Source organism: Microdochium trichocladiopsis (genome assembly GCF_020744255.1).
Source record: "Microdochium trichocladiopsis strain MPI-CAGE-CH-0230 chromosome Unknown B0I36scaffold_1, whole genome shotgun sequence".
Lineage (NCBI taxonomy): Eukaryota > Fungi > Ascomycota > Sordariomycetes > Xylariales > Microdochiaceae > Microdochium > Microdochium trichocladiopsis.
Window position 1 is genome coordinate 5,633,935 of NW_025763544.1, and position 26,526 is coordinate 5,660,460.

The following is a 26,526-nucleotide window of genomic DNA, read 5'->3' on the forward strand; positions in this document are numbered from 1 at the left end:
GATTTACCTCCTCAAGTTGTGTGTGTCGTGTTTGGACTTTTCTTGGTTGGAGATGTTTGGTGTGAATTGAGTTGGTCGTCGTGAAGGGGGAATGTGCTCAATGTCTTGCGCACACAAGGATGTTTGAGTTGGCGTACACATGTGGTTGCAGGCGTTTGTTGGGCAGACTCTCAACCATTGAATTCGAAAGGAAACTAGCAAAGATCTTGCCTCTCTCCTCTTCACCCGCGATCAGTAAAGGAAAGAGACACGAGGAGGGGTAAGATCAGAGGAAGAAGCAAGAGGTGGCGGCCGAAATAGGAGCCTTATCTGGACTGTGTCTGTCGCAGGGGTGAGAGAGTGAGAGACACTCTTTATGACCAAGCAAGGACTGACCCAGCCGCGCTCGTTGATTCGAAGATTGGCTATGAGACAGAAGCAGGCCAAGGATGGGTGCGACGGCCGGGTTGGCCAGCCGTGAGGGCCAACAGCCTAAATAGTCGCGCTCCGACGCTGCCGCCGATGAGGATGCGGAAACTCGGGGCCCTGATGTCCTGGATTGGGAAATCCCATGTGGTTCAACCCACATTACGCCAAGGCAGGCTTCCTGCATGACCCCACGTTGGCCCAAGAGGCGGCGGCAACCCCTGCCAGCTCGGCGAGCCACTCGTGGCATTCCACACCGTCCAGGGCAATGCCGCGCTCATATATCTGGTTGTTTCATGCCGGCACAATCTTGACCTCTGCATTCTGTCGGTCCTCGAGCTCTTGCGAGACTTTTGTGCCTCGCATAGTGCCCACAGGTCGTGATCGAGCCTTTGCCCTCGAAGCCGGTCCGGTCCCGGCCAGTGGGGCGCTAAGGCGCATCTTTAAATTCCCGTAGCCCCGGCCCCGGGCGCCGCACTCACACCGCTGGGTCGGCGGGCATCCACTCACTTGCGAATGGCCATCCTTTCCCGTGAGCTCGCGTATGTGCACCTCACCATCCCGGCACTAGCAATGCGCGTGCTGATCACTTTCATGCGGGTCACAACGGCACTGGTCAGGTCGATCAAGTGATGATGAAGACACGCCGTATGGGTATATTTCTTCCATGTATAGACTGCATCCGTGGATCCTGCCAAGTTGGCAGTCATCCATCAATATCCTCCACCACCCTTTTGACCATTGCCAATGCAGTGATCAAAACATAGCTTCTTCCAACTGATCGCCCTGGCCATAAAAGCCCACTGGCCATGATTCCTATCCAACCCGCCTGTAAAATGTCAAGAAACTCCATAGCATGCTACTATTGATTTCGTCACGTCGTAACCAGAATGCCGCTCCTTGATCTATAGTCTCCAATGAAGGCAAGAAAATCAAACTCGCTTTTGAAAATTCGAATGATGTGAGGCTTTGCGCTGAGTGGAGGGGTATCCGCGTAATGCTAGTTCGAAAACAAGTGTAAGTTGTGGGATGCGACATTGTCGTCCGTGCAGTCCGCCCACCCAAAACCCGCTACGTCCTCGACGAGTGTATCGACGAAGGCCGTGAAGACTCGCGAGAGGAAGGAGCCAGGGAGCTAGCGTAGCTGCCTTCCGTATACACTGGCGCACTGCCAAGCACGAGATCTTGGACGCTGTCGGCACCAGAAACGGGATGTGTGTAGCCTGGTGGCGAAGGGGGCACATCTTGGTAGATGGGCGGGGCCTCGTTGTCCCAGCTTACGCCGAGACCAGATCGCTCAGTGACATTGACATTGAAATGCATGCGCAAAATCCTGGCGATGCCCGTGGGCGTGACTTGCTTGGGCTGGTTGACGGGAGCGAATTCCTGCACAACGACCATCTCAACAACCAGCTGATGGCTGATCTGTGCGCTGCTCCCAATCTTGAGATCGCAGTTGGGTTTAGTCGAAGGGGAACAGGAGAAGTCGATCTCGGCCTCGACGCATCCATCTGGTGAGTAGTCGGACTTCCATCCGCTGTGCATATCCTGGTGGCCAATGTTTCGTTCTGCAGTGCGCTTGATACCCTTCCTGACTGCCTCGTCGTCGCTCGCCGCCTTGGGAATGTGCTTCTCGCAGGGTGGCGCCATGGTGGTAATGGTCTCCTCGAGCTTCCAAGTCAGCCTCTTGAGCTTCCAGTACTCAACCGTCTTGGTATCTGTGTTGTGCTTGACGATGCCGTCCAGGCGGAGCGTGAGGGTGTTTGATCCGAGCGGGTGGATCACTTGTGGGTAGTGAACATCAGCTTTGATGTTGGTAGGTGGGAACACGCGAATGCTGTGGTGAGGGAGTTCGGGGACTGTCAAAGCCCGCTTGACGTTGATTGTCTTATTCAGGAATAACGAATGCTTTGGCAAGTCCTTGAACTTGACCGTGGCAGTGAACTCGTAGCTGATTGATAGTAGGGAATTATCGGTAGAGGCTGGGAGGTGCCCTTCGAGAAGGCTCGAGAACGGGAAATTATGAGAAGTGGTGCTGCCTAGGACTGTGGGCTCGGCGAGGAATGACCACTTCTGCAGCTGCGTCTTGTGTTCGGAGCACTTGTCACAATGCGCCTGGAAAGGCCTCTTGTGGACTGTGCGAATGTGGAGCTCAGCCTCGACGTTCTCAACCTCCAAGTTGCCCTCCTTGATGTCAAGAAGCAATTGACCAGACACGAGCGCACCGGTGCTGTCATCGGCAGGACCGTACATGACAGCGGGCGGAGACTCGATCTTCCAAGACAAGGCAGCTAGCTCGTTGCGCGCGGGATCTTTGGAGACCTTGTGCTTGTAGGCACCCAGGTGCAGCGGGCCTAGGCTGAGGCGGTGGTGGCTGTTGGTGCTTGGCATCTTGACGGCAGGGGCGGCAGACTCGCGGTGGTCGCTGTCTGTGTCGTCGCCAGACGAGTGATATGAAATCCTCCTTGAGATGCCCTCAGAGAAGCCGAGACGGGGCCGTGATGTCGGGGTCTTCTTGCGGCCAGCCGCGTGGGAGTTACTGCTGTTGTTATTGTTGCTGCTGGCGTTGCTGCTTGCAGTGTCGGCAGACAACCGGAACAGGTTGGCCACAATGTGTGGCATGCTGGAGATGGTGGGTTTAGGTGTGCTGGGAGAATAGGGTTTGGCTAGCGCCTTCCAAGGATGGTGTGTCTGCCAGTGTGCTTGTGCTGGTTGCGGCTGCCTCGTTGTGATGACGTGAACGAATGACGTGTGCGTGACTGACCCAAATTTGGATTCGAGTTCACGTTATATCAATTCTCGCGGGGGAGTTCCCCTTTTTAAAAAGAACGTGGCGGCCTTTTGTGTGGGAAGGAAAAAAAGAGAGAAAGCGCCGAGTCGCGGGGTGCATGCAAGGCTAGCAGGAACGGTGCCGGAAATCTGGGGAAGTGATGGCCGTGTGCTGGGCACCTGACCCTGTCCTGCGTACGCAATGCAGGTGGCAGTTAAAGCCTAGGGTCTCAGTCGGCGGTCTTGTGATGCGTCGTCCCACTCCTGCTGGGCTGGTTGTCTTCCTGCTGCAGCGTCTCCAACCACGGGCAAGCGGATTCTTGCACTTCAGATGATGTCGTCGCCTCGGGCTGTTCTCGTTGGGTATCCGGCAAGCTGATGATGCACGGCTAGCTACCAAGAGTCGCGTGGATATATGACCAGTCCCTGGGACAAGGGAAAACTTGGTCTTGGTGCGGTCACCCTGCTTGAATCGTGCTCGAGGCAAATCACAGACCTTCTCGTGCTTGTGACGGGGGTTATCTGTGTGAAAGCGGGGGTGCGGCGCTAGCGTGTTGATGGCTGAAGCGATGGCGTCACGGATTCGCTTTCTGTCGTCGTTGTCGTTGCTGTCGTGGTGGTCGTCGTTGCGGTTGTCGTTGATCCCTGATCGCAAGGTAGATGGCACACGCGGAAGAGCGTTGTTCGAAGTAGCGACCTCGGGAGGAGTGCGGCTTAGAAGTATGGCGATGGTGTCAGCGCAATGCCGGGGCTAGCAGTATTGGGTTCTCTGGAGGCTGCGATGTCGCCGGTGCAGTGCTTGGCGCGGAGAAAGGCTTTCAAGGCTGTGGCAGTTCGCCGTGACAGGCGAGGCCGCGGCGGTGACTTCATTTTGTAAGTCGGCCGTGGCTTGCGCGCCTCGTCGTGAAAGGCCGGTGCCGTGACGGAAGTCGAGGATTCGGTTGCGTAAGACTTACCTAAAGCCGGGCGGCGGGCCAGGAACCGCGCCAGAGGGCCACACCAGGGCGAAAAACGAGTTTGCCTGGGGCCCAGTCATTCGGCCCATGCGCCGTGCTGGCCTGGCCCGGCTCCCGCGAGCTAGCCAGGGAAGGAGCGGTCCTCACAACTCGTGCATTGGCGGCTGCCCGGTCCAGTTGCGCGATGCCTTCACGATGGAGGCAGGTGGGGCGCGCCGTGCGTTTCTGCTGCGTCACCTGCCACCCTCTGATTTTTCTGGTCCCAACCCGGGCGGCTCTCAGCGTCGCGCCCTCGCCCATCCGCCCACCCCATCCATGGATGCTCAGCAAGCATGCAGGCATCGTGTACCTGGCTGGCTGGCTGCCAGCGAGGTTCCAAGGTTGCTTTCGAGGAATGCCGACGTCAGCCCCACCAGGCTGTCTGACTAACCAGCGTCTGACCAGAGCGCACCATCACAACACGTGTGCTCGCTCTTCTGGCGCCATCGTCAACAACCATGCAGAACACGTAAAACCATCCGGCGGCTCATCGCGTCGTACGTGTCCCTTCTGATGCGGCGGGATGACTAAGGCAAACACCACCGCCAGACCGGTTCCAGCCCTCGAGACACCGCAGCCCTGTACGCACACCGGTACAGACACCATGTCGACTTCTCATCTCATTAGAGTTATTCCCGTCGCCTGCCCTTTCCAAATCTGGAAATCCCATGTCGCGGTCTGAGCATCGTGGATCTGGAGCCGTAGTGTTCCACCATTCCAAGAGAGAAAAAAAAATTCGAAGAGCTGTGGAGCGTCACGATGCCTCACCTCATCACGCTTGTGGTTGTCCACTCTCCCTGCCAAGGCTTCCAGATGCCAAAAGGGGCATTCCAGCGGTCAAGACTTTTTTTTTCACTCCTTCTCGAACATCCGGGGCTCCGCTCGTGCCTCGAGGCCATTGCCGATTGCCCGCGCGATCCCATGTCAAGTACACCTCACTAGAAAACTCTGCGCAAGCTACATGATGCCACGGGTGGGGCGCATGATGGCCCCATGAAAACTTGAGGCACGCGGTGCTGCTGCGCTTGACACGCCATCTCGAGTCACTGATGAAGCCTGGCAGCAATGGGACTTGGAGCCTCGTAAAAAATAACCCAGGTCGAGAGCAGCTTCTTCCTCGGCGGTATTACTTCATTCTTACCTCGCCAGTTTGCAGCAAGCCTTGCGAAGTGTTTGCAGCCTACCAAGTCAATTGGCGGCGAGCCAACCACATCGCCATGGCAAGTCAGCGCCAACTCCGGCCTGGGGGCCGTAAACGCAGCTCGCTGGCGCGTCTGACGTTGGACAACCGCTGGGAGGGCTTGGCCTCTCCAGAACCTTGGGCAAAACGGGCTCAGCGGAGAGCTCGAGATGTGCGTTGCTAGCACGGCCGGACCCAACGCAGGAATAGAGCTATCGCAAACCTCTGATGGATGGAGATTCATCACAGTAGTTAGCTTCGTTGCTAGCTTCGGCTTCCATTTTGCGTGGGCCGCTCCAAGCTCCGCCGTGCCTGGAAGGGCTGCGGCGCAGTCAGCCGACGGCTTACGGCCTGGCAAAGGCTGCCCGGCGTCTTCCCCGGATCGGCCCCGGCCGAAAGGGGGACCCCTCCCAATGCATCGAGCCACTGAGATGAGCACCGCTCAGCACATGCGACAGGCCGGGCTTCCAGAGGATTCGCTTACCCAAAGCAGCAGTCTTTGGCTGCACGACTTCTAATAATATGTAAACAGGATAAGCTTGCTGTCCGCTGTCTGACAGTCGGCTTCTCCCCCGTTGCGTGCCTATTACATGCCCGCTGTGTTTAGAGTAGGCTGTGAAGATGTTGCGGATTGTTTTATCCAGCACGCAGTCCTCATTGCAGCTTACAATGGCGCAAGATGCCCTGATCCTCGTCCCTGTCACTAGTTGAATGATGTGACAAATCGAACGACGGGGCCGGCCGGCGCTCTCCTAGCCAAGCTCTCGACGCGCCCTCCGCAATCGCACCCACGGATGGGTCCAAGCACTCTTCCGAGTCTTGAACGGCAGATGAGTCGTGGAGGCACTCGGCCTCAATTCTGCGCCCGTCGACAGTGGTGGCATTCTACAACGTTCCCCATGGGATTCTGAGCATGACTGGACGCATTGCCGCTCTCGGCCGGGATCCTTGCTCGCGGCCCACAGAGCCGAAGGCCGAGAGGCGACGCGCTCGTCCGGCACGACCACCGGGACGCTTCCCCGAACCAACATGGCCTCATGACACTTCTGTCGCCTTGCACAGTCATCCTACACTTGAGTTGTATCTGGCTTGGGCAGGCATGCAATTGCTGCGGCCATCTGTGGTGGAGTCTGTTGGGTGCTGATTCAGGCGCTCCGAAAGAGAGCCTGGGTCAACAAGAAGCCGTGCCTGCCTGCCATCTGATTGGCTTACCCCGGAAAGTGACTTCAGCGACGGATCGGAAGTTCAGAGCCCGCGGCGGAGCTGCACACCGTGTTGTTTTACCAAGTGACCAGCTCCAGACCCCGAAGCAAGACGAATTTGCTCCGAGTAATAATCGGACGTCGCAATGTCTTGTGTGTGTGTATGTCTGGCGCAGTGCTTGACAAAGCCCCAACGCCAGGGCAAGGGCACATCGCGAGGCGACAATGCGCGGACACTCTCCCTTGCGCGCCTGCGCCGCAAAGCGATGGGACACGAAAGCCACCACCCGTCGTCAGTCAGCATGGCAGACTAACGGACCTCCTTGAGTGCTTGAAAGGAAATGCATCGCCTGCTCAACTTCGTACATGCTCGAATTTCGAAAGGCTTATTGCGCAATGGAGGATGCACGGGAAACATGGCCCATGAGGTCCTGTCTCCTTCTAGAACGCACCCTGCCTGCTGTGCCCTGCCCACTCGGCCTGAAGTGAGACAACTGCATGGGCTGTTGCCAACTTGACAGCCCAAGGCGTGGGAAGCGATTGATGCTTCTTCAGGAAGAGACGAATATCCAGTTGCTCGCCGATAAGCAACATCGTGATATGTCAGCTGGCAGAGCCTTGGCAGTCCATCTTCATCTTGTCGGGAACGGCTAGCCGCCACATCCACAGCTACCCCGTGCTGAGTAGACACTTCCCTCCCCTCGGCGGGCACCCGCGCGACGCCCACTGCGGAGTTCCGCCAGAAAGACACGCAGCGCAGCCATGAAATGGTATAATAATCCTGGAGTTGTTGTCGCGACCCGGCCAAAGAAGCGACAGGTGCACGTCCTCGAAACATGTTTGACGGGTATCTTGATTGCTACGTCATGATCTTTGAACGACTGCTATCCCCCAGGTCTCTTAGTAAAACCAACTGACAGCAAGCACTGGTTTGGAAACATATACCTTCGTGGGGGTTCTGTGACTGTTCGGCTCAATCTAGTAGAAGCTCTCTACAAGTTCGTTGTTGTCAAACACAGGAGTACAGTCTGCATCCGTCGTCTTAGCAAGTTTGTACCACTCAGAACCTTGCGGCCAAGCAATCATACAACCCAGGTGGGGCCTGGAAACCACGAAAGCTCAGTCGAGAGCAGAAATAATGTATCATATCTTGGTATCATCTACAGAAATCGAAGCACATCCGTCTTTGGATGCTGACATGAGAACAGGACCCCATGGAACATTGCCCAAAAATGACGCGCAGGCTCGGTCCGATGCCTGCACGAAGAGCGAGTCCCGGCTAGCACCAAGTCGGTTGGATAACAGGCAAAATCAAAGCCATATGAACGCCTGTCATTTGCCTACAAATTCTTCGACGATGATGCCGTTGAATTGGCAAATTCCCCGAGACACCGAAGCGGTCACATGGACGGTTAACTCACCTCGATCAATGGCATAACCCGTACTGTCCTGCCTGTTATGTGCTCAGATTCGTCTGGCAGCGTCCATTCGGCTCATGATCTGTTGGACACGCGGACTTTACGAGGTATGGAAACAAGGACGGCAGCGTGATCGGCCTTTTTTCTCATGACATGCTTAAGTCGTCTCGGGGATGATGTCAACAGCCGATACGGCGGGACCAAGCCGTACAGGAAGCCCCCTTCACCGAGTCCGATGGCGCAGCGGGTTTTCTCAGCCCCTCCGCAAATGCGTCAAAAGCGGACGTGCTTGATGGAGCGGCGAACTTATCTCTGCGCGGTCCCGTGAGTTGTCAGGATTTCCAAGGCACCCATGGATGCTTAATGCCTTGCTTCGATAGCCCTGGAAGGGGGGTTGCTGGATTACCGGGTTTCAAAGCGATGGTGTTTGCTAAGGACAATGTGAGGGGGAGGCCCATGTTTCTGGTCGCCATTTTTCGTATCGCCTTCCGTTCTGTATTGACTCGTATGGGTAAGGTTAGTTCAGCAGCGAACAAACCAACAATTCAAAGTTGCCAGCTAGCCATCGAGCCTCGGCATAGCCTTGCTTTCTTGCGAGGCTATTTTAACGGATCTTTGGGTTGCTAAGTTCTGATGTATTGTGTCCTTTGATCTGTGGGAATGACGGTAGATGAGTCGGCTTCTCGACCCTGTCTTGTCCTTCCGGGAGTTTGTGTTGATACCGGCCATTCCCTCATATCCCATTCGTCTTCAGCCGCCTCTGGCACCCTGTATAGCTCATCCAGCCCTGCATTGTCAAGTTGCCACGACAAGACTTGTGGCAAACAGTTCTCAGATCGCCGATTTGGATCCCGATAACGAGATCCCAGAAGTCCAGCGGAACCCCGGCAAGTTCCAAATTCCTGGGCCAGATCGTGCCTGTCGGCCACGTCACAAATCTTAACATGTGTCCCAACGACTTGCCAAATCGAGAAGTGCCCCCCGGAATTTTTACCCATGTCAAGCTTCGAGGCGCGATCGATATCGACTGGAGATACGATGCTGTCGGCCAATGATGAGAGAAGCCGAGTGACGCGGCCGTGTTTGCTTTGAGCATGGGCATGAGTCTCGGGCCGAAGGAGGACCCTGGGCAGCGGTGCGATAAGTTCGGAGGAGTGCTCGTGTGAGGCGATATGCTCTCGAGAATGATGTCAGATACTCTGAAAGAAATTCCAGCGAGACTGATACATAAATCGGACAAAGGCTCGCCTGGATGATGCTATGGAAAGCCAAAAACCCCACAGAAAGCTACAAGCACTATGCCACACAGAAGAACCTAGTTGAGATCACTTATATTTTCCTCTATAAACTCAGAATCCCAAAGTTCTCCCAAGTCGTGTTAGCCATGTCCTCCTCCCATCTTCCCCCCGACGCCCTCTCCGTGGTCATCGACGCCTCCGAGTACGACACCCAGGGCTTCGGCGCGGGCTGGGAGACACGCCGGCACCGGCACGAGAGCGTGGCGAACCGGGCCAGCTTCGAGGCCCGCGCGGACTGGCTCCGACTCGTAGGCCCCACCGACGAGTTTGGCAGCTGCAACCCGCCCAACGGCAACTGGACCGCGTTGACGATGCCGTTCTGCAGGCCCGAGCGGATGTGGATTGCGGCTTATATCGTCGAGTGTGAGTTGTTTCCCGGGTTGTTGAGAAGAGCAATATGGAGGTGGTGATCTATCTGGGGGAGTTTGGTAAATGCAGAGATTGACTGTTTCTCTTTCTTCGTCCCGTCCTTTAGTTGCCTTTATCCACGACACTGTTATCGAGCGCCAGCTTCCCGATGGTGTGAGTTCTCCTCCTCCTCCTGCTCCTCCTGCTCCTCCTGCTCCTCCTGCTCCTCCTGCTCCTCCTGCTCCTCCTGCTCCTCCTGCTCCTCCTGCTCCTCCTGCTCCTCCCTTGAAGTCACAGCTGCGTAAAGTATCTAGCATTCATACTGCTGAGCGACTTACACCCACGGCCGTTTTATCCACCACCGTCACCATACCATACTAAGAACCAAAGTCCAGTCCGAGAACCACCAAATCACCGACGGCGGCGACGTCGCATCCCCGCCGGCGATTGTCGACCCGCAGCTCGGCAAGAAGAAGCTGCGCGCCAGGATGACGCGGGATCTGCTGGCCATCGACCCCGTGCGCGGCAGGGAGTGCCTGGCCGAGTGGCAGAACATGATTGACCTGACGCACCGCGAGAAGACGACGAGCTTTGCGTCGGTGGAGGAGTACGTCGAGTTCCGGCTCGTGGACTGTGGTGCTCCGTGAGTATTCACTCATTCATCTTTGTTTCCTCTTTTGGCCACTCGCCTCCTTACTTTTCGCCGGGGGGGGGGGGGGGCGTGTTGTTGTCGGCCGCCGAATTTGCGTCTCCTGGTCGCAGCTTTGGGAAGACATGATTGCATGGCATTCCGGTCCTCCTTTTTGTTCTGTTTGTTCTAACATGCTCCTTCGATCACTGTTCTCACCACTTATTATGTTCATCGTGGCATTTATCTTACTTCATATTTGGAAATTGTTCATCTCACAGTTAGAAGCTGACAAAGCATGAACGAGACAGCTGGATGGCGTCTCTCATGCTCTACGGTATGGGCATCACGCTTCCAGCCTCGGAGCGCGAGGAGCTCAAGCACGTAACCCGGCCGTTCTGCGCCGCGGCAGGGCTCCAGAATGACTACTTCTCCTTTGTCCGCGAGTACGCTGAGTACCTCGAGGGGCAGGAGGGAGAGGGTCTTCGCGATCAGCGCGGTGGCGGCAGCGGCAGCAGCTCTCCCGGCAGCGACAGCCAGAGAAGCGACGCGGCGGCATCCACGCCCATCATGATCAACCTCGTCGCGCTGCTCACCCAGTGGCGCGGGGTCGACATCGCGACGGCGAAGCAGCTCACGCGGGAGGTTACGATTGGGTACGAGCGCGAGTACGACCTGCGGTGCGCCGAGTACCGCGCGAGGAAGCACGCGCTGGGGCAGGAGGTGGCCGAGGAGGTTGCGCTGTACCTCCGGGGGGTGCGGTGCTTGCTGGCGGGCAACATTGTGTGGAGCTCCAACTGCCCGCGCTATCACGCCAAGATGCGGTACGACCCAAATGCCGGGCTGGAGGATGCGCTGACTCTGGAGAAGCGGGGCGTGGACATCTCTGTCATCTGAGAGGATGGGGGAGGGTGGCCTGGAGGCTCTGGACAGGTCAAGGCGGAGGGCAGAGTTGGCATGCAGTAGTCAAGGTAGGATAATTACGCAGTTGGGAGCAGATGCTACGGCTGTCTGTGTGTGTGTGCCACGAGCAAGATGTGAAAGTAGCGTGGATCGGCCACTAATGAGCACTGTAAATCGATTAGGCTTGGCGCAGGAGGAGAGTTTAAAGGGTTTGTTGGCGATTAGGTTTTTAGAGTTTACAGCCAGTCATGCCATGTAACGAAGCACTGATGGTGGTAGCATTGGCTGAGCGGCATGGCTGAGGCTGAGGCTGAGGATTGGCTGGTCAGCTGGAGCTTTGGAGTTGTGGATGTCGCTGATGCTGTCCACTTCACCATGAGAATAGCATCGTCATGTGAATCCAGGCAGGCGGCGTTATTGCCATGTCCAGCGTTGGAGCACAAGCGCGCGTGTGTGGGGGATTGGACAGGACTCGGTGGGAGACTCTATTTTGGGTTCCAAGGTTGCTGCTGTGCGTGCTGGGGCCACGGCGGCGGGAAAGCGGCTGAGGCAGCCTTGTGGGGCGCGTGCGATGACTGGCTCTGTCGGTGGCAGCCATACGACCAAGACGTGCGTGCTGCATGCAACTGCAGGTGCGAAATTGCCCGACAGAAAAGGACCAGAACCTGTAATGAGACAAACACACACACACACACAATGACCAAGCAGCAGAGATGCAATCGGGAGTCGATGTGCTCAGCCTGGCCATCTGCAAAGGGCTCTTTCTTGATGGCCATCCATGGACCAAAGTCTGGTGTGTCTGCAAGCGAGATGCCTGCTGGTATGCGGAAGGCGCGATGGAGAGCTGAGATCTGGGAAAGCACGGGGCGCATGAGAAGCGTGCGGCGCTAGAGCGCGTTGGGGATGGTGCGGAGGCGTGGTCGCGCAGGGCGGGCTGTGGTTGGCTGTGGGCGGCACCCGCGGCAGGGGCGAGGTCCACATGCAGCAGGCAGTGCAGGGGCCCTGCGGCCCAAGTGCTGACGGGCAAATTGGCAGGCGAGTTGCTCCGTATTGACACTGAGTGACTGAGGGAGGGCGTGCGCGCTGAGCAGCACCAGCACCGGCAGACACAGACACGCAGAGCCAGCCGCACTGCGCCACCCTGCCTGCAACCTGTCTGCCTGCCGCCTTCTACTGTTGCTCCTTTCCTTAAGCATCGCCAGCCAGCTTCATCCTCGCCCTTTCCTAGCCGTCAACCGCCATCACCACCACAGTCACTCCCTCGAACTCGAACATCCACACGTTTCCTTCTCGACGACTTACTTTCCCGCCAACTTCATTCGCATACGGCCGCACAACCATCGCCACCATGGTCCGCTCCGTCTCCCTCGCCGCTGCCGCTGCTGCTGCCGGCCTTGTTGGCACCGCGCTTGCCCGCACGACCTCGGTCGACAACCTCTTCCTTCCCGGCTTCGAGGGCCAGAACCTCGTCGGCCGCATCCTCACCGCCGACAAGACCTCCACAGAGTACTTTGTTCAGTGCGACCCCAACGCGGAGTCCTCCTTCTGCGGCGTTGGCGCCGGCGCCACCGTCACCATGCGCCCTCACACTTACGACTTTGACATTCGCGACGGCAACCACTTGTGCGTACCCCTTTCGTCGTCGCTAGTCCCAAAAATGCTGCTACAGATTCCATTGGCTGACTGACTCACTCTTCACATATAGCACCCTCCAGGAGCGCTGCATCATCACCAGCGACACGGCCGACTGCACGTGGAGCGCCGGCGGCGAGGGCGCCCAGGCCACCGGCGTCACCACCAGCACCATGACCGCCATCACCAGTGCCGACTTCTTCATCCCTGTCACCGTCACAGGCGGTTGGGCTGCTCTCCAGACGAACCAGCTCGAGCTGCGCCAGGCCCTCGACTCGTGCCTTCCCAGTGGCATCACCGGTGTTTCTGAGACCGACTTCCCCACGCCCACCGGCAAGCCGTCCAGCACTTCTGGTGGCGTCGCCGGCACTGGTACCGCCAGCTCCGGCTCCCAGCCCACCGGCAAGGGTGCGGCATCTGGACTCGAGCGGCCTGCTGTTGCCGCCATCGGCGCCATCGCTGGTCTCGGTGCCCTGGTCATGGCCCTCTAAGCCAGACGGGCATAGATGGGCATGGGTTGTGGCTGTGGCTGTTGTTGTCGTAGTGTCAAAATCATCATTGTCAGCGATGTTCAGGACTCTTCTTTTCTTTTTTGGTTACATGGATTCAAGGAGAGTTCGCGTGGGTTGTTACTTGGATATAGTATTTCTGGATATCCTGGGAGCATATGCATAGAGTGATGGCATTCGAGATATAATTATACCATACTGCATAGAATACATATCATTCTTGGCAATCCCTGCGTGCACGCGGCTTGGGTGCTTCGAGCGCAGATTCCCGTCATGGAAAGATGATTGAAGGTGCCGAGACTATTGAAGCTGCATGCCAGAGATCCATGTCAGGGAAGTGTTGATCAAATGAGCCTGATCAACCTCCTGCAATCCATCCTCCATCAGGCTATGCTGGGTTTCATTGACCTTGATTAGTCTGCAAAGCGGAAGCGATTCGATTCAATTAACTCTCGTGTCGCGGAACCCCGTGTCCCGAGACACACGAAAGCACGCGTCGCCAGATACGCATCCTCACTCGCTTTGGTTGCATTCAGTCCTGCGGCGACGAGGGGCACTTCGCTCTGGTCACCATTTGTCCAGACTTCAAGACGACTTTTTCTCTAATCCACACATCTGTGGTTCTCCCTGGCATTCTCTGACGTTGAAACAAATCGTTTGCTTGCTTCTTTCTAAGACTTCAAAGAGCATGTTGCCTCACTGATTTCAACTCCTTCTCCTTATGGTCATTCTCGCGACCAGACGTTCCAATCTTGATGCACCCATGAACGTGTCATTAGTCTGCTTCGCTTAAGACCCTGCTGAATACCCAGCGTTGAGCTAGCCCAAGGATACTCCAAGTTCCTCGTGCAACACGGCCCGTGCTGGTCGCCAATCGCCTGGTTGTGTTTGAGCTTGCCCTAATGTGCACACAGTCTGCTAGGTCGGTGGCTTGAAAGGTGTGTGTGTGTGTGTGTGTGTGTGCAAAACATGCCCACCGATGTGGCGTGCTGTTGTGCGTGTGCCTCTGGTGACCGAAAGTGCTGCTCCGCTTGCCTGGTGACTTATATTGGACTGCACCGGATATGTTGCGTAATGAGATATCTTGGTGCTCGAGACTTGTCGTTGTCCGCTGGAATATGGGGTTTTGTGCTTCTGCCGTTCCGGGCAAAACCTGTTGCGCAATTCATTGCATGCATGGTGTCGGTTTGGCAGAGCGATTAGCCAAGTCGGCGATGAACAACCTCATCACCACGCCTGGTGTTTTCCCAGACGAGATCTATTGAGCGCAAAAAGCACGTTGTCGCGTTGAGGTGGTGTATTCCTCGCGCTGTACATAATTGAGAGACAATTTAATCGATATCTTCCGCTGATCGTTGGGTTTATTCTCGGGGTTGTTCTAGTGTTGGCTGGTTGTCTTGTGAGATGCCAGTACCATGGGTTTCGCATTGGTTTGTTGCAACTCGGCACGGAACATGTCCTGGCTTGCTACCGCAACATCTCCAAAGGTGGAACAGATTTTGAACTCGCGGGTCGAGAGACTTGGTCAGGATGATGCATGTTGTAGACTTCTTGAAAGTCCCGCATGCTTGACTTCCCATCGCTAGCAATGGACACTTGATTATCCAGAACTCACGGAATTATTCACTTAATTTGATAGACCATGGTGAAAATATGATTGATTTACTATAAAGTACGAATATCAAACCACGACAGAGATCATGCTCGAATGACGTTTTCATCGACCGAAAATAAATTAAGCACGGCAATCCTCCAAAAATCACAGCCCATTCCTCCCAACTGGCCTCATCACCCGTCATAATCCTGACGACTCGGTCATCACCATGCACAACAAGCCGCATCGAGACCTACCCTGGACTGTTCTTTCCTGCGCGCTGATTGGATCCAAGGGCCGAACTTGGGAGTTCTGGCTTCGCCTCTGGACTGGAGCGAAGGGATGACGCTTATGAGCCAAGAGGGGGGACAAGGGGAGGCGACAGAGTGCTCTCTACCACCTGTGCTGTAATTGGGTCGGACGGATCTCGCAGTCAGTTGGAAGGGGCTATCATGCCCTTCAAAATATTAGAGAGGTACCGTCGAATTCTGCTCGATCATCCTGACATGGGGCAATTTCTAGATGTAGATATGTATTGATGCCGTCACTTGCTGCTACCGCAAGCATTGTCTTTAACCAGGACATCATCATTTCATGACCGCAAAGCAGACTTATGATTGCTACATAAATTAAGACCGCCCAACCAAGTTACCATGACAAAACTGCAGAAACGTTTATTCCCAAGTAGAAAATCAAAGCAAGCCAAGAAAATGTCAGCAGGAATCCTCCCCCGCGGACACTCAGCACCCACGGGTACACCACCTCTCTACCTCCCTTGCAAAAGCCACGCTCCTGACATCCACCACCCTCCAGAACACATCCGCCACCCAGATCACCAGGGGGACATACAGCGCCGTCGCGACCAGCCAGCCGCCCTCGTACGCCAGCCAACTGCCCCCGTCCCCTCCTCCGCCACTGACTCCTCCTCCTCCTCCTCCTCCTCCGCGCTGCCTGGTAGTCGACACCACCACTCCGACGTGGTCCCACACGAACCTGGTCAGCGGCCGGCCCACGAGGTCGTTGAGCAGGTAGTGCGTGAGGTACAGCGCGTACGAGATGCGGCCGAGGTACTGCACGGGGCGGGACTCGAGGACCGCGGCCCGGCAGCACCACCACCGCCCCGAGGACGAGGAGCAGCAGGAGGTGGTAAGGAAGCTCGTGGCCGCCACGGCGAGTGCGGCGCCCACCGAGGTCCACAGGCGGGACTTGAAGTCCGCGTCGGCGGGGCCCAGCCGGTAGAGCCATTTGTACACGTTTGTCGTGTCGGCTCGCTGGGTGGGGTAGGAGCCTAGGTAGAGCCCGAAGAGCAGCAGGCCGGAGAGGAGAAGGGAGGTTCTGCGCGGCGGCAGCGGGGTGCGGTCATCATCTGCTGGTCGGGATCTTGCTGCTAGTGGTGGTGATGGCGGTGGAGAAGACGCAGTCGAAGGAAAAGAGATCGGTGAGGGCGAGCGGCGGCCGGTATGCTCAGTCGTGCTGGTTGTTGTCGTCGTCGTTGTCCCAGAGCCTATGATAGCGTCGCTGATTACTACTGGGGTGTTGGGCCGGTTGTTGTCTGTGATGACGAATTTGATTGGCATCCCTGTGGTCGGGGTTGTTCGTGTTGCTGCTCTTCCTGATTGGTAGTCCTGGACCAGTAGGTTGACGTCCGCGATCAGGACGCCCGACATGAACAGCGAGACATCCCACTGCCGTACCGCCATCGAGTAGACACACAGAAACGCCACCGCGGACAGCCGGACCGCCGTCACCGCCCGCGCGAGGCCGAGGAGCGTGACAAACAGGAGCATGGAGGCCCGGAACTCGATCGGGATCGTCCACAGCTGCGGGCCGTAGAAGAGGTCGACCACGTCGTTGCTCCAGGTGAACGGGTTCACGAGCGAGCCGAAGAACTCGCTCAGCAGCGCCCTCGTGTCGTTCCAGAATGTCGAGCTGTAGGCCCCCGCGGCCCGGACGAGCCCGGCCCGCTGTGCGGCGTAGTGCATGCACGCGGCGACGAAGCTCGGCAGCATGAGGCGGATGCCGCGGCGGAAGACGGACGACGAGAGGCGCCGGGCCAGCGTCTCGTAGTCGCGCTGCCGGATCAGTCTCAGGGGAGAGACGGACAGCGCGTAGCCGGACACTATGAAGAAGAGGGCGACCATGGTGCGGCCGTGCACGGCGAGCCGGATGATGGGCAGCTGGATGAGGCTCTGCTGCTCGTCGGACCCGCCATAGGCAATCTTGATGTTCGGGTGGCCGTATCTGCTGTGGTGGAAGAGGAAGACGCAGAACGAAGCCAGGCCGCGGATGCCGTCGAGCCAGGCGGTGCTGAAGTTGTCATCTCTGGCTAGTTGCTGGTGTTTCTTCTGCGGTGAGGACGTCGTTTCTGAGCCAGAGTGGGCGGCCCAGGCTGGGACGACATGATGATGGCGCTGCAGGAAGCTGGGCGTGAGAACGATGAGGAGCCTGCCGACAAGGATCCTAGAGACCCTGAAGAAGAAGCTGACGGAGCAGTTTCGGTAGAGATGGTTGTGACGTGGCTGGCCGGATTCTGCACCAAGCAATGATGCGTCCTTGTCCGTGACCGGCTCATGTTGCGGGAGCATCGTGTACGACGGGCGGGCCATGTTGGTATTATCTCATGCTGTCAACCATAAGCCTGTCCTCTTGAACCACAGTAAAATGATTGAACTCAGAGACTGGTGTGGAAGAGCGTCATCGAATACAGTCGGCAACAGGTTTTACGATGAGGCGTTGCTGGGAACTCGCGCGGGGCATGGGCGTGGCAGGGCGGCCAGGCGTACGGAACCGCCACCACCCAGCGATCTAGCACATACTGGCGTTTGGCCCGGCGCGTCCCTGCGACTGATCATATTCCACTCTGGAAAGGGAGAACACGATAATAAGCTTAAGGGCCGCCATTGCCTCGGATTGCCGTTCTGCAAGGGGGACACGCCCCCCTTTTACCCTTTGGGAGTGGGGATGCGGGTGTAAGACATTGCACACCAAAGCCATATCAGAAGATCTAGGGATGAATTCTCCACAGGGATAGGCGCGGACCATGATCACACGATGATTTCAGGGCAGCATTTCTCCCAAGAGCTTGAGACCGGAGAAGTGGTCTCTAGTGTCGAATGGGGTAGTATCGCATGTTGATAGTACGCACAGCATGGCACGGAGAGTCAATCACAGTCCTGCTGCAGTAAAGTCCATCAAAGGGTTTTTGTCTCTTCCAGATATGCAGTTGGGAAAAGATATGGTAGTCGGCATCGTTTGTATTTGAGGACGGCGTGGTTGACCTTCCCGACAGACAAAGAGTTGACTTCTAAGTGTATTTCAGCAGCTTCACATTCTGCTCGTTTGCATGTCCAACGTTCTATTGTATATCTTTGTACAATGCCCAAGGCTTGTTTACGCGCCTGCGATAATGTAATGCTTAGGATGCCGCTTCCTAGCTGGACGCCTGTGATGGTTCTCCAGCTCTACAGAACATCACTCTCAAACCTGCTTGGCTCCGGCAGCAAGCCCTGGAACAAGTTCTTCATGGCCTGCTTCAAGGCCTGCAGCTCGAATTCGTCGTTGGTGACGACATCATCGTTGAAACAGAGCTGCCCGACCTCGCGGCGCTTGCCGCCACCACCACCTCCAAGCAGCTGGTCGGTCAGCTCCGACTGGACCTGCTCGGCGTCCGTGATCATGAAGAAGAGCCCGTCCGGGTCAATGACCGAGTACTGGTACCGCTTGAGGGCTTTGAGGATCATCTCGCGGTGGCCCTGCATCGTCTCGTGCGGGGGCAGGAGCGGCTCGAGCCCGGCGGGCTGGCGGTTGAGGAGCAGCTTGAGCAGGCAGTCGCCGCAGATGGGGTCCTGGCGGGCGACGCGGTCAAAGACGCTGGCCGTGTTGAAGACGGGCGAGGGGTGGCGCGCATCCGCGGCCTCTCTCGAGAAGGCGGGCGCGAGGCACTCGTTGACGTCGAACTCGAGGCAGTCAATGTCGCGGATCGCCATGGGCCCGTCGAGCGATGTCCACTGCAGATCGACGTTTGCCCTTGGCGGCTCGAGCCCCGCGGCGTTGAGGTGTTCCGCGACGTTGCGGTATATCTTATCGCGGAAGCCCTCGTCGTCCTCGTGCTGCATGCCCTCTTCGAGCTCGCGCATCATCTGCGCCCGCTCGTGCCAGCCGAGGTTGCCGTTGCCGTCCGTGTCGGAGCGCAGCACGACGTACGAGTACAGCAGCGCCTCGCGGTGCCGCTCGACCGTGTAGTGGAACGCCGCGTACCACGTGTACAGCTGGAACCCCGTCTCGCCGCGGAACCGCTGGCACGCCGACCGCAGCGACGGCCGCGGGAAGCTGTCGCGCACCTCGCGCGATATCGACCGCGACATCGAGTGCCCAAAGTGCGCCTGCCCGTCGCGCTTGCGCAGGCCGAAGCGCCGGTTCAGCATCCACGACGTGTAGATCAGGTACGGCTTCTCCCCGAAGCGCCGCGCGTCGACCTCGTCTGGCGGCGTCATCGTGTTGTACCCGTTGGGCTTGAACCCCAGGATCGGCCCGAACAGGGGCGAGTATACGTCCGACGCCGCGTGCGTGCGCCCCAGCAGCATGTCGTCGGACAGGGCGAAGAAGCGGTCGATGTCGCTGGGGGTATTATACAGCTGCGACTCGATGGTGAGCGAGTTGAAGCTCGGCAGCGCCGCCCGTTCCTCCTCGCCAAAGAACTCCTCCTGGCTCAGCACCTCCACCAGGCCCGCCGTCTCGGCCGCCTCGCTGAGCCACAGCGGCCGCTGCTTCGTGTACCGCCGCACGCCCGGGTCTCTGCTCTCGTCGACGGCGTTGACGACGATCTGGATCTTGTTGGTAAAGCTGGCCGCGTACTTCTCGACCGACCGCACAGAGTACCGCAGCTCGTCCCAGCTGCGGTACCGGTTCGACCCGTGGCTGAGCAGCCACTCCCCGTCCGCGTCGTTGAGCGTCGAGTTGAGCTCGTACGGCCTCATGGTCCGCACAAAGGCCTCCTGGCTGCCGTTGACCCACGTGTAGATGAAGTCGACCCGCGGCTCCTGCATCGTGCCCCAGACCTCGCGGTCATACGTCGCTTGGCTGAACCACTCGTCCTCCCAGCCCTCCAGCGTCTCCTCCTGCACGGACTCCTCGAGCGGAATGTGCAGTATATCTGGCAGCGTGTCGGCCTTTGCGTCGAGGTCCAGCCACGCCTGATATGGGGGGAATTCGTACAGCGACCCGTCCGGGTTCCACGATCCCGTCTGTGCGTCGTGAAGGCCGCCGTTGTCGTGCTCGTCGTCATCGTCGAGAAGCTCTTTGTGCTTAGCGGGGGCTCTCCACGGCCGGCCGTATTTTCCCTGGGGCCGTGACAGCTCGATATCTACCAGGATCCGCTGCTGCGGCAGTGGCGGCCGGCTCTGTTCATGCGGTCCTTCTGGCGCGTACGAGTCCTTCCACTGCGGGTACTTCCCGCGATCCTTGGACGAATGCAGCGTCTGCCACAGAAGAAGTATTATGACGGTGCTTACGGCGACCGCCCGCCGACGTCGGAGCCAGCTCCTGGATATGATGGGAGACCGGCTCCGCGGGGAAGGCGCAAAAGCGTGAGCGTACATGGCTCAGTAGGCGTGTGCGTGTGATTTTCATGAGAAGAGAGACATTAGGGAATTCGGTATGGCCAGTGAGGGCGCCTGGAGTTTGGCACCTTTGGTGAGCACCGCAACAATCGCCGCGTAGCACCACTTTCCCGGGTGTGCAGCTGGCAGTCAAGTAGGGCACAGCTGGGCGTGTGGCGCGCTGGCGCGTGGTGTACGGAGTGGCACTTCTGCGCTCGTGCCTGGCGACGCTGACGACGATGATAGGCTCTGCTCCTGAGACGGCGTTGTTTGTGTGCACGTGAGGACGGTGATGCTGTTTGGAAGCCGGCAAATAGTGGGAGAAATGTTCGTTCGAATTCCCAATCAGTGTCGCGTGTGTACCAATCTGTCTTTGTATGCTTTCCAATGTTATCCAAGAGATAATGGCGGGTCAACTCGCTGCCCTTGGGAGGTAAGGGTTCATGCCGAGCGACTACGCCGCAAGCGAGGTGACAAAAATGACGTTGGGGATTCCCAAGAGGCGGCACCGAGGCACTGCCAAGCCGGCTCGGTCAGGCTGGCAAGGCAAGTAGCTGTTCTTGGCTGCTCCCCCCCCAAATCTGACAGCGCGTTCCTGGTAGGAGGGGAGCTGTGAGGGGGCAGATGGACCAGGTTGCGCGAATGCGGAAAGTATTTGGAGCTCGGCACCATGCATGGAAAGAGAATCTGGAACCGTGTTCACCGTGGCTCCGTACGGGACAGGCAATAGCGTGGCAGCCAGCGGTACCTAGGGGGAAAGAAAGGCCCAACGCGGGACCCCATCAGCTCGTCAAACTTGGTGTTGGAGATGATCCGAGGGTGGACAAGACAGGCGGTGGCAGCGCGTGGGCTCGGGCATTGTATCTTCTTGGGCTGGGTGCCCTGTGAGACATTACATTTCCCCTGGCTCTGGAGAGAGGATGAGGCTCAGATGTTTGCCGCGTCGGTGGGTCCAACCCTGAGCGCAGGTGACCCAACCCACAAGTAATGTGGCCATGGCTCGCCCAGCTTATAGTCTCGGATTGGCCTGGAGGAGTAATTAAGCGATGGGGAGCCCGCCGTGAAGGAATAAACGATTACTCATGATCTGGACGAAGCAGCGACGATGGACAGGCGCGGTCAACGGGCATCGGCACGAGCACTCATGCCAGCAAGGGAGTGTTGCATGCCTAGCGTGGGTCTTGGGCGAGACATCCGGACTCACTGGAAGTTCCCTCCCAAGGCACTCTAGCGCAAGCCCGCAAGCTCCCAGACGACGGTCTATTCCACCCCAAGTCATCACAGGGCAACCTGCAAAGGCCCTGGCTGCCCCCATGGGAGAATGTCTGGTGGTACCGGCTGGAATGGGCGGCAGCTTCCGAGACAACAGCAAGCACCGAGCCGCCCGAGCCGGTACGAACATGCTGCCACATAACGCGAGCAGTATTTGAGCAGCCAGGCTCATTATTGAGAGACCACGCTGTGGCAACCTTGCGCATCAGGGCAAGGGGAGGGGGGGGGACCCACGAGAGACTGGCTCCAATGCGCACACACACATTTCCCGATTCGGACAGAAGCTGGGGACATGCACCAATCACATCCATGCCAAACAGGCCCCCGTTATCCTTTCTGAGCATTCAGTGATTTGTCGCCAATCAGGCAAAACCTTCAACCGTAGTCGCCGCAGTTCCAAGGTCTATGCTGCCGTCGAAACATGTAGTTGTTGACTGCTCGTGGCCGTCTAGCGAATCCATGCCAGGTATCATCTCAGAGATGTGTGGCCATTCATTGACATGTCCCAGAACACAGACACGGCGGTATCCCTGGCCCAGGCCACTTCTCTGAGCAGCTCACAGAGGGAGAAGGGAGAGGCCCGGCCAAGCACAGCGTCCCAAGTCGTCCCTGGGCTCCCCACCGCTGCCTGCCCTGCGCCTGCACCTTGTGTTTTCTGCTGGCATTGACCCCGATCATGCCTTCCAAAAGCCCCATGTGCTTTTCCAAAGGTTCTTGAGGAAGCTGAGCCCGTGTGGCTTTGCAGCCCTAGGACTGGACTTCAACCACCGCCACAATGAGGCTCAACCGTGTCGTCGCCCGTGACCGTCCCTCCCGGCCCCGTCCTCCCTGATTCCAGTGGATATCCTCCTCGCCTTGCCATGGGGTTACTGTAGCGCTGCAGACGCGTGCCGGACCGTGCTTGCGAGGGCGCAAGCCAGCAAAAGGGAGCGCCTTGGGTGGAGGGCCTCTCCTCCCCATCGAGGGCGCGTCTCCCGCTTGCAGCTGTCAACAATCCAGTGTAATCTGGGGGCGGACAGCCGGCATTCCTCACAGCCAGGCGTGGCATTCTCGCCAATATTGTTATTGCCCACCAAGTCAGGCTGGCTCGGGTTAGAGCAGCGTCTTGTCGCCAGGAGAACGCGGAGACTAGGGCTGCCCACCAAGGAATGGAGGCCGAGCAGGTTCCATCTGCTTTGGTTCTTGCCTCGACGAGCGCGACCCCCTCGACTAGATCACGAGACGGCCTTAGCCGCTATAAAGCGCCCTGGATGTTCGCCGAATTCAACTTACCCCTATCTCTTTTCTCTTCCATCACGCACAATCACCCACACTCTTTTAACCCATCCACCTCCAGAGGACCTCCCCGAGGCCCCTTGACGGTATAACCTTCTCTCCGCTCGTTTCACCCCCCTCTTTTCTCTTTTGGATCCCGAGGAAGTCCAGTCCTTGCAGAATAAGAATAACCAACACCACAGCCATGTCTCGCTACGCCATTGCGGCCTTTTCCCTGCTGGGAGGCCTTGCGGCTGCCGACTATGCCCACCCCAGCGCGGCTCCCGCGTATGGCTACCCCATCTCGCTGCCGTCGGTGGTTGGCTACCCTGCCCAGGTCGTCACGGCGTCTGACCAGCTCGTCTACCTGCCGGGCTGCGAGACGGCGACGCGCACCAACAGCTACAGCGACAAGATTGTGACGACGACGGTCCCGGCCGAGGGCTGCCCGACTCACTGGGGCCACGTCGAGGGCTGCGGCTCGCACATGAGCCCCGGCGGCCCGCTGGTCGTCATCTACCGCTACGCCGTCGAGTGGGTCGAGGTCTACGAGAAGACCGTCGCCTGCCCGTACAGTGAGGTCGGCCCGCACGCGTACCCCGGCCACGAGGGCAACGCGGGCTGCGAGTCGTGCGGCGAGACACAGACGGCGTATGTCAAGGAGTGCTCCAACGGCAACTGCGCGGCCTACAAGTGCTACTGGGGCGCCGACGGTGTCCACCACTGCGACGACTATGTCAAGCCGAGCGGCTATGTTCCGGCACCCCCGGGCTGCGAGATTGTGAATGCCCAGTACCCCAACTGCTGGAGCGGCTCGTGCTTCCTCGCGTCGGCCTACTACACCGTCCCCTGCGTCGCCGGCTTCCCGACCATCTACCCGCCCGGATGGTGCCCCGGCGGCCTCCTGCCCCCCGGATGGGCCGTCATTGTCACCAAGCTGCCCGGCTACGACTACGAGACGACCTACACGGCCCCGACCACGACCGTCACCACCACCACCACCGCCACCACCACCGCCACTGACTTTATTACCACCACCACTGGCGGCGGCGGTCTCCTGCCCTCCGATCAGCCCGTCACTTGCCCCGAGGACGACCGTGGCATCTTCATTGGCAACTCTGGCTCCAGCTTCCTCATCGAGTGCGACGTTATCCTCTCTGGCACCGAGATCAACGCCCGCGAGGAGCGCGCCCGCGAAATCAAGGCCCGCGCTCTCGGCACCGCCCCTGACTTCAACACCTGCATCCAGCTCTGCGACGCCATCTCGACCTGCGAGGCCGTCTCCTACAACCCGACCACCGGCGCCTGCCGTGGCTACAGTGATCCCACCGAGACCCCCGGCTCCAACGGCGCCTGGGTTGCCAACGTCGTCCGCCGTGTCGGCGCGGACGACACCACCACCACCCCGGTCCCGAGCACCCCGGCCTCGACGACCTCGGTGCCCACCACCCCAGTGCCCACCACCCCAACCACTACCCCGACGACGCCTGCCTCCAGCAGCTCGACTCCCAACCCGTCGGCCGCCTTCGCTGCCCGTGACTTCCCGGCCGAGCAGCTTGTCCCCAAGCGCATTGCCAAGAAGGCCGCTGGCAACAGCCGCCTCGAGCGCCGTGCCAACAACAACATCCGCCTCTAAGCGGGTGTGCGGCAGTCTCTCGTCTGTCTCAGCCTCATTCCTTCGGGCTGCCCGACCAGCCTCTCCTGGTTATGGCGGCCTAGGACATGGGTAGCTCAGTCATCCTCTCCGAGACGCAAAAGGGGAAAGCCCAAGCAGACTCGCAATTTCTCGGGCTTCACATTTACATTTCTCACCGACAAACGAGTTCCCCATCGACCGCAGCGACTAATACTCGGGAATGTCTCATTTTGGCCTTGGCGTGGAGTTGGGTTCTTTGGCCTCATTTTTCATTCTCATTCCTCCCCCCTTCCTCCTTCACACCAATCATCACGACACATCTACATGCACACATCAACACTTCTACATTCTCGAACAACCATCCCCACCTTCCCACATCCTCCGCTTCTTCTACCTCGTCTTTCTCTCTCGGATGTTGTAGGAGAAGCGTGTGGATCTCTTCCCCCCCTTCCCCCGCTCCCCCCCCTCAACATCCAAAACAAGCAAACTTTTAGTGTCTCTCTCTCTCTCGGATCCTTGGCCCTGGCTCTCTATCAGTTGTCTCTCTCTCTCTCTTGGTGGTAGTGTGGTAGTAGGTGGACGGGTGACGCAGCGGTGGTGGCCTGCGGCCCACATTGAAATGTAATCTCCTTGCAAAATCTGTGGTTCGTGTATTGTTCTTAATCCACATGTCTCGTTCTGTTTGAAAGCCATCATGTGTGTGTGTGTATGTGTTTGTGTGTGTGTCTCACTTGTCCTGTCACGGTAGTGTTCAAGTCTTCAGCCATTCCATTCTTGAAGGTGACTCCTGAATGTCGCATGCCGAGCAAATTCAGCTCGTGCAAGCTGCCCACTCGGCGTATTCCTGGTTTCATCTGGTTTTTCCCTTCTTTAAAATTGAAATCCATTCCAGGTCCTCGCCCGCCTGCCACGGTGAAGAATGCACCGTGGCCGCGACCGCTCATTACTGATCCCGACACCTCGCCGCGCCTGGCACTTGTTCTTAATGCTGAATGCAGAACCATGTGGTCACCGAGCAACAAAGATACGGCATGGCACCAAGAACAAGCTTGTGCTGCCGCCCAACCCCATCAACCCGTCCCCCGCGCGTTGCCTCATCCGACCTCAGCGTTCTTCTCATGAAAGACTGCAGCAATGGCTTCTCATAGACCCCACGCGACAGTGTCATTTCCTTTTCCTCATGTTCTGCAGCACTCCAGGGGTGGACGTCGTCCTCCAGGCAACGAACCTAACTCCCAACCCCTGAGAACGACCGCACTCGCCCACTCCCCCATCGTCGCTGAGAAAAAGATCCGGAACAGAACCCAAAGCCGTAAGCGTACAAACTCACCCAGAGCCCCGGGAATCGAGCCGTCAGCGCTCCAGAATCACTCAAAGGGGCGCGCCCACCACCCACCACCCGCCAGCACTCAACACTCAGCAGCCCGCCGTTCGTTTGAGTATCTTATTATTGCGCCAAACCTGTCGGCCTAGTTTACCCAGCCAGCCACACAGGCGCGCTCCTCCTCGGTCGGTTAGTTGCTCCTGGCAACGCTCGCCACCCTTCGTTCCCCCCTCCCTCCTCCCCATCTCTCATCTGCACTTCACACGCCCGTACCGATATTGATACCTCCCCTCAAAATGCTAGCATTGCATTGCATGAACAACAACGGGACAGCCCACAAACATGTGACACACCGCCGGCTCCGTGTGACCATAGCCGTGAGAAAACAGGACATGGGGTGAACTCCGCCCCTCCCCTCATTGTTCCTTACTCTCTGTTTTTCTTGGTTCTTCTTCTCCTTTCAGGCCCACTTCTACTTCAGGAGCAAATGCAACGTGTCTGACGGCAGTGTATTCGGTAAGGATTGGATTCGTCTACTTGTTCCCTGTTATATACGTACGCG

General features: G+C 58.0%; 7 protein-coding genes across 7 annotated transcripts; 3 read left to right on the forward strand and 4 right to left on the reverse strand.

Moving 5' to 3' along the window:
* Positions 1-1,476: 1,476 nt before the first annotated feature.
* Positions 1,477-2,796, reverse strand: B0I36DRAFT_235193 (uncharacterized protein; the record flags this gene model as incomplete). Its single annotated transcript, XM_046149382.1, has 1 exon — positions 1,477-2,796. One exon carries the CDS (start codon positions 2,794-2,796, stop codon positions 1,477-1,479), a length of 1,320 nt encoding a protein of 439 aa, XP_046019458.1.
* A 3,896-nt stretch (positions 2,797-6,692) lies between these two features.
* On the reverse strand, positions 6,693-7,779 carry B0I36DRAFT_312771 (uncharacterized protein). Its single transcript, XM_046152544.1, has 2 exons — positions 7,760-7,779; positions 6,693-7,704 (listed from the first exon to the last, which is right to left on the reverse strand). The coding sequence occupies exon 2, from the start codon at positions 7,387-7,389 to the stop codon at positions 6,862-6,864; it is 528 nt and encodes a 175-aa protein (XP_046019459.1). The 5' UTR covers positions 7,390-7,704; positions 7,760-7,779; the 3' UTR covers positions 6,693-6,861.
* A 1,574-nt stretch (positions 7,780-9,353) lies between these two features.
* Positions 9,354-11,140, forward strand: B0I36DRAFT_234442 (isoprenoid synthase domain-containing protein; the record flags this gene model as incomplete). The annotated part of the gene is made up of 5 exons (XM_046149311.1): positions 9,354-9,630; positions 9,743-9,787; positions 10,006-10,258; positions 10,555-10,698; positions 10,780-11,140. 5 exons carry the CDS (start codon positions 9,354-9,356, stop codon positions 11,138-11,140), a joined length of 1,080 nt encoding a protein of 359 aa, XP_046019460.1.
* A 1,113-nt stretch (positions 11,141-12,253) lies between these two features.
* Positions 12,254-13,514, forward strand: B0I36DRAFT_312777 (uncharacterized protein). The gene is made up of 2 exons (XM_046152545.1): positions 12,254-12,769; positions 12,852-13,514. Exons 1-2 carry the CDS (start codon positions 12,495-12,497, stop codon positions 13,267-13,269), a joined length of 693 nt encoding a protein of 230 aa, XP_046019461.1. The 5' UTR covers positions 12,254-12,494; the 3' UTR covers positions 13,270-13,514.
* Positions 13,515-15,621: 2,107 nt separating this feature from the next.
* B0I36DRAFT_233647 (acyltransferase 3) lies at positions 15,622-17,466 on the reverse strand (the record flags this gene model as incomplete). The annotated part of the gene is made up of 4 exons (XM_046149243.1): positions 15,622-15,772; positions 15,845-16,344; positions 16,525-17,223; positions 17,281-17,466. 4 exons carry the CDS (start codon positions 17,464-17,466, stop codon positions 15,622-15,624), a joined length of 1,536 nt encoding a protein of 511 aa, XP_046019462.1.
* Positions 17,467-18,342: 876 nt separating this feature from the next.
* B0I36DRAFT_232726 (uncharacterized protein) lies at positions 18,343-20,478 on the reverse strand (the record flags this gene model as incomplete). The annotated part of the gene is made up of 1 exon (XM_046149164.1): positions 18,343-20,478. The coding sequence occupies one exon, from the start codon at positions 20,476-20,478 to the stop codon at positions 18,343-18,345; it is 2,136 nt and encodes a 711-aa protein (XP_046019463.1).
* Positions 20,479-23,209: 2,731 nt separating this feature from the next.
* On the forward strand, positions 23,210-24,640 carry B0I36DRAFT_358583 (uncharacterized protein; the record flags this gene model as incomplete). Its single annotated transcript, XM_046157986.1, has 1 exon — positions 23,210-24,640. The coding sequence occupies one exon, from the start codon at positions 23,210-23,212 to the stop codon at positions 24,638-24,640; it is 1,431 nt and encodes a 476-aa protein (XP_046019464.1).
* Positions 24,641-26,526: the final 1,886 nt, after the last annotated feature.

Coding starts and splice junctions, on each gene's coding strand:
- B0I36DRAFT_312777 (XM_046152545.1), top strand. CDS start 12,495: ATGGTCCGCTCCGTCTCCCTCGCCGCTGCCGCTGCTGCTGCCGGCCTT. Junction 12,770..12,851: donor ATTCGCGACGGCAACCACTT/GTGCGTACCCCT, acceptor CTTCACATATAG/CACCCTCCAGGAGCGCTGCA.
- B0I36DRAFT_312771 (XM_046152544.1), bottom strand. CDS start 7,389: ATGTTTCGAGGACGTGCACCTGTCGCTTCTTTGGCCGGGTCGCGACAA.